The 12,429-nt window shown below is 44.3% G+C and overlaps 2 protein-coding genes across 2 annotated transcripts in view; one reads left to right on the plus strand and one right to left on the minus strand.

Annotated features, from left to right (window-relative positions):
• The window catches only part of LOC119379511 (protein Skeletor, isoforms B/C-like), a 47,148-nt gene that overhangs the window by 30,661 nt on the left and 4,058 nt on the right, over positions 1–12,429 (minus strand). The window lies entirely within an intron of this gene.
• The window catches only part of LOC125757620 (uncharacterized), a 28,166-nt gene continuing 24,888 nt past the window's right edge, over positions 9,152–12,429 (plus strand). The window contains exon 1 of the mRNA XM_049413238.1: positions 9,152–9,313. Coding sequence (XP_049269195.1) covers positions 9,152–9,313 — 162 coding nt within the window. The remainder of the gene's footprint in view (positions 9,314–12,429) is intronic.

Below are 12,429 nucleotides of genomic sequence, written 5' to 3' on the forward strand. Positions count from 1 at the left end.
TCTGTAGCCAGAAATAATTCTGGGGCCGAATTCACAAAGCTCACTTACGAGCGAATTGTCGCGTAAGAGAAATTTTGTCGCGTAAGTCGATTCACGAAGCGAAAAAAAACGTCGTAAGAGCCATTGTTATCACATCGGCCTCTGCGGTAAAGCGCACTGCGACTGTCAAGGAACATGCCAGCGATGGTGATGCAGTTGCTATATTCAGTGACGTCACTCAAAAAGGCTCGTAAATGGATTCACGAAGCACAAAAATTGCGCAGAAACAGCGTGGCTAAGTGGAAATCGAAAGAGTGGTCCGGACCACTTTTACGAACAATATGGCTGTTTAGAACATGCAACTGCGGCGGGTATCTGGGTGCCGTGGCTGGTTTTAAGCTAATTCACGGCCATGTAAGGCTGCTTGATGATTGCTGTTACGTTTTAATTTATTTCGGCGCTTTGAGTTTCGTGTGTTATTTCGCTTGTACGCTATGGACAGTATTGGCATTCGCAGTCGTCCAATAAGCTGGGAGTCGCAGTAATTAAAGAAGCCTATTGGGTGTCAATGGCGAAAAAGTATGCATGCAAAGGCTTGTGATTGGATTAAAACCAAAGTTCTACATGAATGGTCGATAAAGTCAAAGCGGCGTGGTATTTGCATGGTCAACATTTTTTTGTTATGTTGTTGTGTTGCGTCCTACTTCCTCCAATGAGACGTCCATCTTATGATGATGTACGCAGCATTGGTCGACATTACCACCAAAGAGGTTCAGAGGAGCACATCAGCTGCACGTTATTGGAAATAAAATTAAGCGGAGCATTTCAGTTAGCCGTTATTAAAGTCTATTATGTGATTCCATAACTTGTCTAGTTGGATTGGCTTTAACTGACCAGTAGGCACGATCTCCGAAATGCAGCTGTCACTATGTACTTTGGGCCGATCCAGAGCGAGCTCGTACATTGCAAATCACAGCATATTATAGATGTGCGTGATTATGCATGAAATCACAAACAAATCGAGCTTTTCGACCTTCACTGTTCGGAAACCGAAACGGAACGCGTTTATGTGGCAAGTAGTCAGAAAGGAATGGCTCCAGTAATTTGAAATGACATCGAAAATAAGTGCGAATGCTCACGATTCTCGAGTATGAACAAACCTTTGCCGAATTCATGTCCTTTTGATTATTAACTGCCATTTAACTTGGCGTGAGAATATCATTTAAAGGTGGCTTCACCCACTCATATATGTATTTTGTGCTCAGAAGCGTCAGCTTGACCTGGAAATCGCCGCGTAGAAAAGGCGAAGCCCCCGCTGCAGGCGCCTACCGTAGCAGACGACAAACGCAAGCAGACGACGGCTTGGCGCGGCTTATGATTGGTTGGGAAGCAGTACTCTCTACATCAGGTCATCTTATGACGTTGACAAAACACTTCTTTCATCGCGCGCTCCTGTCGTGTTCGTCATATCTTCCCCCTCGCACATAACAGAAATTTTTATCTCGCCGTGAAAAACGCGCAAGAGCTTTTTGTGAGCAGGGCCCGCTCACGCTAGCGGCAAGCCTGCCGCAACGGCGCGGTGCCGCAGAACGTCGGCCGTCGCCGCACTCGCGAGAGCTGTCCTACTTGCACGGCAAGCTTCGCCGGCGAGCCTCCGAAAAACATGGCCGCACTGCTGAAAGCGGTTGTCGTCCACCTCGAATCTATCGAGTGGCCGCCGTGCGCTCTGTAGCGTGTAAGCTCCGGACTGATGCTTCCATTTGCTTTAGATTCACGTCCTTAAGCTTCGACAGCAAAGTATTTGTGCCGATTCGGCGCCGTTTTTGAGAGCCATACTCAAATAATCGATGCTGTAGGCTTAGCGAGTCGAGATGGGCGCTTCCGAATGCTCGGAGGACATGGATTACGCGTTTGTTAGTTGTTTCTAGTCCTCCATATCTGGCGCCACTTGACCTGGCGCCAGCTTGAGGACACTTTATTTGGTTTTACGCGACGCTTTCTTTAATGACGGACAGACTAAAACGTTTTATCGACTGCTGAAACCATGCCTGGCAACGACACGGACGACATACGCACTTCTAGCGTGAAAAGCGCAGAAAAAAAAAGCAAGCAGGTCGAATCGTCCCGCGGCAGACGCAGACGACGCGGAAAGCCAAAAGCAGACGACGCGGCGCGCCGTAGTCATGGCAACCGCTCCTCCGTCGCTGGTTGGCCACGTCGCTCTGCGGCAGACGGCGGACGGCGAGAAAATGGGTCTCGGACCTATTCTGCGGACGGCAAAGAACGGCAGACGTGCGCGAACGAAATCGCTTGCGCACGGCAGCCTGAGAACGTCAAACGGCAAACGGCGAGCTGCCGTGCCGCTAGCGTGAGCGGGCCCCTGAGTTCGCGAAAACAACATGGAGCCGTAAACTGTATGTGTCTGTGCCGATGTTCGCAAACGCTTGGGTTCCTTCAGCGTTCGACTGGATGTGCTGTGAATACCGCTGCTTTTTCGGTGCGCGCAAGCCGTGTGAAGACCGACGGCAGTGTCTCTTGGTGTGCGGTGAAGCGTAGCGAAGCCTGTGCCTCGGTGTGCTTATGAAGCGGGGATCGGCGCCTGTGTAACGACGGTAACTAGCACTCGAGGAGCCTGCAGTGCGTGTTTGAGTGTCGGTAACAGTTCGTTTGCTTCGCTTTCCAGTGTCTCAGTAAGGTGCAGTGCGACATTTCGAATTGACAACATTTCGGCACGTTACTTGAGTGATTCCGTGCTCGCATGGTAACGCATGAACTACGCTCTGTATTTGGTTCTTGCTTCTCCACGGGTTAGCCCGTGGGCTTCTATTTTCTTGTGAGCAGTCCAGGCAAATGCAGTGTTCGGGAGTGAAACGATGTGCGTTGTGAACAGTGGTGTTGTGTTGACATTTCCAGGAATTGTGAAGAGGCTGTGCCCGTGTGACAGAATATTAAAAGCGTTGATAACCGTGTTTCGGCCTACAAAGTTGCGATGGTACTTTATGAGGGCTTTAGGGATTTGGCGCTGGGCTTGGCGTTTTCTTTTTTAACTCGTTGCTTCTCCTTCTTGTGATAACCATAATCCGAAAGTCATAACGTGTCGAACCGAGGTCGCACGCCGAAACATTCTGCTGTAAATGTGGTGCTTTGGCAGTACGCTTTGACTGTTCTCCGGTGAAAACTTGGACTTCTACCTGGCAGCGAAAGCACGTGGACGTCACGCTTCGCTCCGGACAGAACACACTTCTCACTGGTGCCTTGCCTTGGATGAAGTCGTAGACCAGCACCTTTAACTACAAGTTTTCGAGTCCATCTGTCCTGTCGTTTTGGACGGCACTGGAGCCTTGACTACAGCGGCCCACGGCGATTTCTCACGCTTCAACAGTGGACGGACACGTCTTTCTAGCCTTGCATTTCTACGTGTACGGCAGCTTCCAGTCCACAGACGTCTTTTGCCTGTGGCTGCAGAGCACATTCAATTCCCAATGACGCTGACGGCTGCTAATATCGTTGTGCCATCGGTGAGTTGAACTTGCGCAACTAATTTCGTTGTTATTCGTGTAGCGCTATAACGTACGTGTGTAAGCTTTTCATTCCAGCAGATGTAATGTCACCCCATGTTAAGTTCCAGTACGAAAAATGTACTACTACCACTTTGTATATACGTATATATGGCCAATATACATATATTGGAATATGAGCAATTACACCAGCAGTGTTTATGATTTGGGTTAAGCAGGTTATTATCTGGTTATTAAGAGGAGCCTGTCTGTTTACCACGCTAGACAGGTGAGAGAAAACTATTTGATGCGAATTTATTCTCCAGGAGCCATGTACCACTTCTTCAGGAATTCCCTATATATTGCAAAATTACTTGTATAGAAGATTACTGCTGTGGCAGCACTATACTTTACCAGGACATATATATCTTACAGTATGTAAAGCTTACATCGTGCTTCAGTTTGTTGCAAATTGAATATGGCATATTTGATAGCTTTGACTAAGTGATAGTTTTTGTGTTACTGCCAAATATGTATTAAGAGCGCCTTCAATGATGGTTTTTTTTAATATATCCTGTTTGGCCTCTTCATAGATCGCAGACTTTCGTAAGGTCCTGGAATTCATCGATTGCAAGCACTAGCAAATCAAGCCACCTTATGACTTGGAGCACCTGTACAGAAATAGGAAGGACTTGTGCTCCCTAAATGTACAAGTCTTTTGCAACGGTAGGGGTGTCATCATCCAGACGACCTCAAAGAGGCCTGGAAGCACGCATGGCAGCCTCATCTGGATGGACTGTGCCCTTCCTGGGAGCTTCAAGGGCAGAAAACTGTCTAACGGCTGGTTGCTAGGTTAATTTTTTTTTAAAGTACAGATGGTACAGTAAACATCGGTTAATGTACAGACCTTCACAACCCAAACATTGTTAGTAACAGTGGATGCTTCTATTAATTTCACTCACCAATGCTAATTGGACACTTAAGGAGAAGCAAACTATGATGGAATTGACAATGTCGAAAGTGTAAAGTCTGCAGCTTATGAATTTCACTTCATACATGTGAGACTGGAAAGTTGTGCTTTTGAAATAGCACAAATACTTTTATTGCTTATTGAGCTCTTGTGCTTGTGACTCACTCACTGTATCAAGTGCTCTGTATGGAAATAGCAAGCGGGTGAAAATCGCCTGGCTGTTCGCAGCATGCAGGGAGAAAGAGCTCAGGCAACACAGGAGCAGTAAATGCGCATTTTACCGGTCGTAGCTGATCTTTTTTCAATGTTGTTGCATATGTTGCATTTCCGTCGTACATGTTCTCAGCACAATTGCATAGTGGCACGGTTATTTCTACAAATCGTTTGTGACCTGAATACACACTTGTTGATCTCTGAAGGTGACTCTCGCTGTGCCTGAAAGCCATGGGTGCTCACCCTCCTGTCCGTGGCTGCCCCAGCTGACCAGCAGTGCAGTGCAGCCCCCACCCATGCAAGACAAGTCATACAGTGCACCTTTGGTGTTCTGAGCAGGACACAGCATATCCGTCCAGCATGGCATTGACAGCAATAGTAATGATGGTGAGTGTTTGTGGAAACTATAAGAGCCTATTAACATGCATTTGTGGATTATGAGTGTGTTTGTTGCTCACAATCATTTCTCCTAATCAAGTGCATTTTTTCAAAGTGTACTTTTGGTAGGAAAAACGGCTTTGAGAAACAAACACACATAATCCGCAAATGCTTTGTGTTTTCTAGTCTTCCAAATTGTTCCTGCACACTGTATGATGAGGTGGCTATTTTAGATAACGTTAAAGTGATGAACAATAGCTGTTGTCTTGTAACATAGCAATACATGAGTACACTCTAAGAAAAAAATAGAGTATTTTTTAGTATTTCTGCCACACAACAATAACGTAATCTTGCTTGCTCGGGATTTCTTATTTGAAAACCTGGCTCTTGGCACTTTCCTATCAAGAATGCTGTCGCTCTAATAACGCGCGTCATTCGTGACCGGGAAGTGCCGAAACCGTGGTGGTAACGCGAGGAAAGTACGTGAGATGGATGACGATTGTAGTTGTGGGGGGGCAATACTCCCCAAATACTTCATTTTTTCTTAGAGTATAGCATAGTGAACTCATTTGTGGTCGGCTTCTTGCACCTAGTGTAAAGTTGAAATAGAAGATACTTTATTGGCTTATGTCTCACAATTAGGCAGAAGTTTGTTGCCTTCAAAATGAACATCGTAGTTATACATTTATATCATAAAATATTTTTTCAAAGACTTCATTGTTGGTGGCTCTATGTTCAGACCTTTTTTTTAAATATTTCTTCATACTTGTCATCGGCTTCTGAAAATACGAGAGCTGGAGTTTCTAGCACATATCAGCTGTCCAGTTTTACACATAGCACGGTTGTAACAATCATCTGTATTTTTCTATGTTCCAGCAGTAACACGGGATCAGGTGCCCCACTGTCATCTAATTGTACAGTGTATCTCGGACAAAACGCACAAGGCCAACAAGTAGACAGCGACTAACAGTGACTGTGCCCTGCTGTTCAAAGTGCACGTCAACAGACGGAATGCATTGTGATATCTGGAACATTTTGAATTGTACGGTGAGAATCTGCACAGCTGCAGTTTAATTGTTCAGCAGTGCATCATTCAGCAATTCCTTGCACTTGAGGATTCAAAATTAATTAAATTCTGCATTTAATATACGAAACCTTGACATTAATGTAAAGCACGCTGTAGTGGAAATGTGCAAATTAATTTCGGCTACCTTGAATTTTTAACATGCACGTTAATGAAAGTGCATGTGTGTGTCTGCATTTCACTGCCATTAGTAACAGCAGCCATGGTCGGCAACCAAAACCGTGTTTTCATGTTTGATAGTGCAAGAATGAAACCATTAAAGCGGGTAATTTTGCACTTGGTCGATATAGTCGTTCAGGTTACGCGCATTGGTATAGCACAAATGATTTTATGTTTATATAAGCTCTGGAAAGTGCTTCTCCACGGATTATTTAGATGCAAGAGGAGCGTCAGTATTCCTAGTACGGCCAACAGGCTTTAGCACCTGTGTAATGTTATCCCGTCGCCTTTCTGTCCTCTTCAACAGTCGACCTCTCTGCATGTACTGTGTAAGTTTTAATTTTTTTTCATATAGTGTTTGTTGCCATAGGTTTCTCCATAACGTAATTGTATACTCTGCAAATAGTTTATCATCTATGCAGCTTGCCTCATTTTACTGCTGAAAGTATTTATTGCTTTTTGTAGGGTGATTATAGCATGCATTTACTTATGCCTTTTGATGCGTCTGTACAATGGTTTAGCCTGAAGAAGGCTGTTGGTATACTCTAATCTTGAAACTGGCGACTTCGAACAAATTTCAAGGCTGATAACCATTACTATTATCTTCAGATAAGCTGTGATTGCTCCATGAAAATGTATTTAAGATTCTGTAAAGTGTGCCAGGTAAATGTTTTTAAATTATTTCATTGTTGTCCATGTTTTATGTGCCTGAAACATAATTACTTCATCGTGGTACATTATAAAATGTTGTTCTGCACATTTCTGCTGATAAACATTGCAGCTGAGGCCAGCAGCAAGATATACATGCAAGGCACTGAAGCTTCACATCACATGCCTTGCCCAGAAGTGCATTGAAATTTTTTTCGAGCGGTGAGAGACTGCTATACAGCAGTCTCTCATTCGAAGGAAGTCGGCATATGTGCACACTTTGAAACCTTTTTGAGGAGTGTTTTCAGGAGAAGCAGTAGGGTCTTGACATGTCAACAACAGCATTATTTGTACCGAGTAGCTTAGTAACAGCGAATTGTTTTATTTATGTATTGTCCAGAATTTGACCGACCTGTGCCAATTTTTCAGCCCACGTCGCCTAACATGGCTTGTTATAGTGTTGTCAATGTGCCGGACTATGTAAATAAACTATGTGTCATATTGCAGCCATGTACCAAATTGTGATGCATTGCACTTTTCCTTGGCATCACATTGTCAGGGGCTTTTATATATCGTCGTGGGCTACCGCCCACGAAAATGTATAAAAATTGCTTGTGAGTGGGCAGCAGCAGGAACTATGCATCAAATTCTTCCAAGAGGGTTCGAGAAATGCCGAGTTGGCACATAAGAGTGGTGAGAGATTTCTCTCGTAAGTTACTGCCTTGAAATCTCATGTGCTCAAGACTGAGTGTATCAGCATTGTTGTTTTAGAGCAGTTCATCCTATTAACTACACCTCAACCTATGTATGTATGTATGTATGTATGTATGTATGTATGTATGTATGTATGTATGTATGTATGTATGTATGTATGTATGTATGTATGTATGTATGTATGTATGTATGTATGTATGTATGTGTCTTAAACAAAAACTTACGTTGTTTTATTTACTGTAACTTTTATAAGAATTTTGCTATTTGCTTTCTAGTTCTCCTTTTTCTATCTCATTTTCATTTCTCAAGTATGTTTCCTACTGTGCAAAAATGAATGTAACCTTACATAAAATGTGTGCATTCAAACAAGGTGTTTCATTTTACAACGTACAGTTCTGAGCAAGAAGTTGGAAACTGTGCAACGAACCAGCAAAAATAAGTTTATAGGACAGCTCCTCCGTGTAACATTGCTTCTGCAGATTGCGTTTGTCGAATATGTAGAATAGATTAGTCGACTTCAACCAGCATAACCAAGCTTTCGCCCGTGGCTGTGCATACTTTTACATATGTCTGTGGTATTTCTACGTATTGTCATACGTGTTGCCAATTACTATTTAGGGCACAAAACTACAGGTTTTCCCGCTCACTTTAATTCAAGTGCCAGCCAAAATAATCCGCATGCCACAGAAATAATCTGAGTGCCAAACCATATAATCCATGTGCCAAACATTTAATCCCAGCGCCAACGTATTTAATCCAAGCGCCACCACAAATAGGCCGCGTGCCAGTGAGTTTAATCCAAGTGCCGCCATGTTTAATCCAATCGCCAACAACTTTAATTCAAGTGCCAGTCAGTTTAATCCATACACAAGAAACAGACGGCTTGCCAATTTATATAGTCTAAATGTCGGAACAAGGTAAACACGAAGCGAGAGGAATATTTATTTTTTGCCAATGCATGGTCGTGCTTAGGAAATAAGGTACTACGGTATCTTGCCCGAACGTTTTGGTGTCATTTATCTTAGAATTCAAAAAGCAGTGCGGTTTAATTATATATGTTCGGGTATTAAATGCATACGCTCATTATAAGCACGTGGTAAAAGTTTAAGCATCGAGACAGTTTATGCTTTACCGCTAGTGCAGAATTTTGGGTAATCACGTACTCCGTTGATCGCACCTGTATGGGAGAGATTCACGTCGTCTGCTAGCAGACGACACTAAGGCTACGTTTCCGCGAAAGCGTTCGCAGTCGTCTGCTCGGCTCGATGAGAGCGATGGTGACTTACGGACGATATTCACCCATTCCTGAAATCAAAGAATAACCATTTAAAACAAGTAACCGTGCATTTATTTGGGTTTATATGCAATTAGGATTTATGTAAAAGCGTCAAAGGAGATGGCCATCTTCATGTAACAGACGACGATGTGTTCCTGAAGCGTCGTCGCTTGTAACACGCGTGTTTTCAGAGGGAAATATTTCCAGACGAGAAGAGAGCTTTGCTTGAAGTCATGGCTGGACGCAAGCGAGGGCCACGTTTCAAAGATCCAGATGAACCTCGTCAAAAAAACGGCAGGGTGTCGGTGCTTGACAGAGCGAGGATTGTGGACTTCTACAGGCGTGGTGGCGACCTAAAGCAACTGGCGGAGGCCCTGGGCATCAACATGAACACAGCAAGATTGATTGCAGCTACCGACAGACAAACATCATTGCGGGGTGGCGGTTCTAAAAAAAAGTTTGGAGATGGCGTCGGGGGCACTTTGAGGCGAATTGTCGACGAAAACTGTACATTTATTTTAAGACAGATAAAGGCGGCCTTGGAGGAAGAAATGCCTGGAGTGACGATCAGCACAAGCACAGTTGATCGATTGCTGGATGCCCCAGGTACTCGGTGAAGCTGGTGACGCAGAGGCCCGCAGACCGCAACCGCGACGACATCAAGCACAGCCGTAAGGTGTACGCCCAGTGGCTGCAGTCCGATGGACCACGTTTGTGCCGGTTCTACTTGGACGAGACAAACTACAATATCTGGTGTTCCAGGAATTTTGGCAGGACAGCTAAAGGGCAACCAGCTGTCCACGCGACCACGACGACAAAAGGAGCGAAATTGAACATCATGGCATGTATGTCCGCAAATGGCGTTATTCACTGGACTGCAGTGGACAGAGTTCATTGGGCTGTTTTCAACGATTTCCTCAGCGATGTTTCGGCCCGTCTGGAAAGCGAGGAGCCAAACACAGTAGATGTGTTCATTTTTGATGGCGCACCTGCTCATACTCGGGCAGAGCAGGCAGCTATGGCTAACTCAATGCACTCTATCAAGCGCCTGCCAGCGTACAGTCCCTTCTTCAATCCAATAGAAGAAGTGCTCTCGAAATTCAAGTCGCACGTGAAGGCCTACCTAAGCGAACGCCCTGATTTAGTGCTGGCGACGCCGCAGGGTATGACGAAAAAGGAGCACAGGCGTTCTTTGCGGCTGGACGCAGCTCGGCAATCCATGCAGCAGATTCAGCGCGTGCACTACGCGGCCTTTGACCGGCACAATTTTTCTTTTGTGCCTGCAGCATTGCGTGACGATGACTTGTGAACATCCGTTTCCAAGCCCTAGGAGACCGCGCTATTCTAATAAATACTTATTATAACCTCTGCTTATGTTGCATTTCTCGAGTGATCTCGAGTGTGCAAAAATATTGTTCTCTTTCGTTTTACCTATAGTCCCATTCTGCCCCCTCTCATTGACTAAATTATATATATGTGCTTGTGTGAGTACGTTAGATATACAAAATTGATGCAGTAAATTTATCATTTCGCTGACCTCCGTAAGATTCAAATGTTCGGTGAGATGCATAATGCAGCGCGGAAAAACGAGAATAAAGTAAAGAGAAGGAGCAAGGACCACCACTCGTCCCTGTGCCTTATGTTTTCTCTGCGTATGTTTTCTCGCACTGCGTTAAATATGTCACCGTGAGAACTAGGCCAACATTTAATACTGTTCAATTCACTGGACACATTTTGTTTTAATAAAAACATAAAAACTAACACGAATATAAATATAACTTCCGTTTTCCACATATCTTAATCAGCAGTCTATGTTTTATTACATTGCAGAACGAAAAGCTCTTCGAATTACCTCCAATTCGCCATGCCCTGCTCGAGCCTGATAATATCTTAATTCCGTACTCCATTTGACCAATTGCCGCCCTCGGCTAGGTTTTCCACATCTTGGTAGCCATTGCGTCACTTTAACTGAGAATAGATTGTCTTTCCTTCGCATACACGACCTGTCCTGGAGCTGCTGCTCTTTTGTGTGCCAAAACCAAAATCCAATTATGAGCTCTAGTGAGTAACACTTAATTTCGTTGAACTACAAAATATTCGTTAACATGTTTGTAATGAGCAGCATGCAGATGCCTTTCTTTCGTTCCCATTAATATGATCGCACCCGTGCCAAACATTGCTCCACAAACTGATGCATAGCAAAGTATAAGTCCTCCAAACACGGCTCAAGCAAACTAGGGCAGTAAGTTTTTTTCCGTGAATAATAGCGGCGAATACAAATATTAGTGCAGTCTTCTGCTTTCCGGCTGTCGTATTTCATATTGTAGCAAGTGTATTTCAATTGCACTGCCGTTTTCATGCCCCGTATTACTGTTTACTGTGTATAGATTAAAGTGACTGGCACTCGAATTAAAGTTATTGGCGCTTGGATTAAACATGGTGGCACTTGGATTAAACTCACTGGTACGCGGCTTAATCGTGCTGGCGCTTGGATTAAATATGTTGGCGCTAGGATTAAATGTTTGGCACATGGATTAAATAGTATGGCACTCAGATTATTTCAGTGGCGTAAGAATTATTTTAGTTGGCACTTGGATTAAAGTGAGTGGGAAAACCTGTAGTCAAGCGTAATACGCGTATTTTTGTTTGTCCACCTGTCATCTATACTGTAACTGCTGTTGATAAAGAATAAACTCGGGTTTAAAATTTTCAAGTACTTACAAAGGGAAGAGTAGCCCTTAATGACGCAAATGAATTTGCCGTAATCTTTTCCCAGGCCTACTGTTTCGCCCTCAGAACTCGATAGCCTGCTAGAGTTCTTTAGAACCATTGACAGAGGCATTACACGGCGCTGCGCAACACGACCGAGAGAGAAAACACATCACTGTGTGTCTTTTCTCTCTCTTCCTGCTGCTGCGTGTAATGAATCCCACCCAACTAGCACGGAAACATGTCCCGATGAAGGCAGTCATCTTGGCCGCAAGCAGTTTGGCCGCCACGTGTCTCTTGATGTTTTTGAAAACACCGTGATGTCTGACCGGCGCTCGAATAGCCATAGTCGTGAAAAGTAATGCCCAGGTATGATAATTGGGTTTCGGGACTGGGCGCTCTTGCGATAGTAGTAGTTAGAGAAAAAAAAAGGTACTCTTATTTCTGTGATCCGTGAGGGAGCACGGCGCAGCAAAGGGGAGTGAAAGAAGAGAGCGGAAAGGCCACGTTATCAAAAAAAAAAAAAGAGTGCCCGCAACACATAACCTCAGGCATTGCTATCTGTTTTTCCATTAAAAAAAAATACGTGAGTGCTTGGCGACACTGCGAATCGAACCCAGTACCTCCCGCATTGCAGCCGGACGCTGTAACGACTCGACCACCGCTGCTGTGGTTCGCAAGAAAGCTGGCCACTGTAACGCTTACTTTATTGTATATATATTATCGTTCCCTCGAAAGACACCTATTGCAAAATGTCCGGTGAAAGTCGATCAAAAAGACAAGAAAAAAAACTCGGGATCCT

Source organism: Rhipicephalus sanguineus, chromosome 1 (assembly GCF_013339695.2).
Source record: "Rhipicephalus sanguineus isolate Rsan-2018 chromosome 1, BIME_Rsan_1.4, whole genome shotgun sequence".
NCBI classification, from domain to species: Eukaryota; Metazoa; Arthropoda; class Arachnida; order Ixodida; family Ixodidae; genus Rhipicephalus; species Rhipicephalus sanguineus.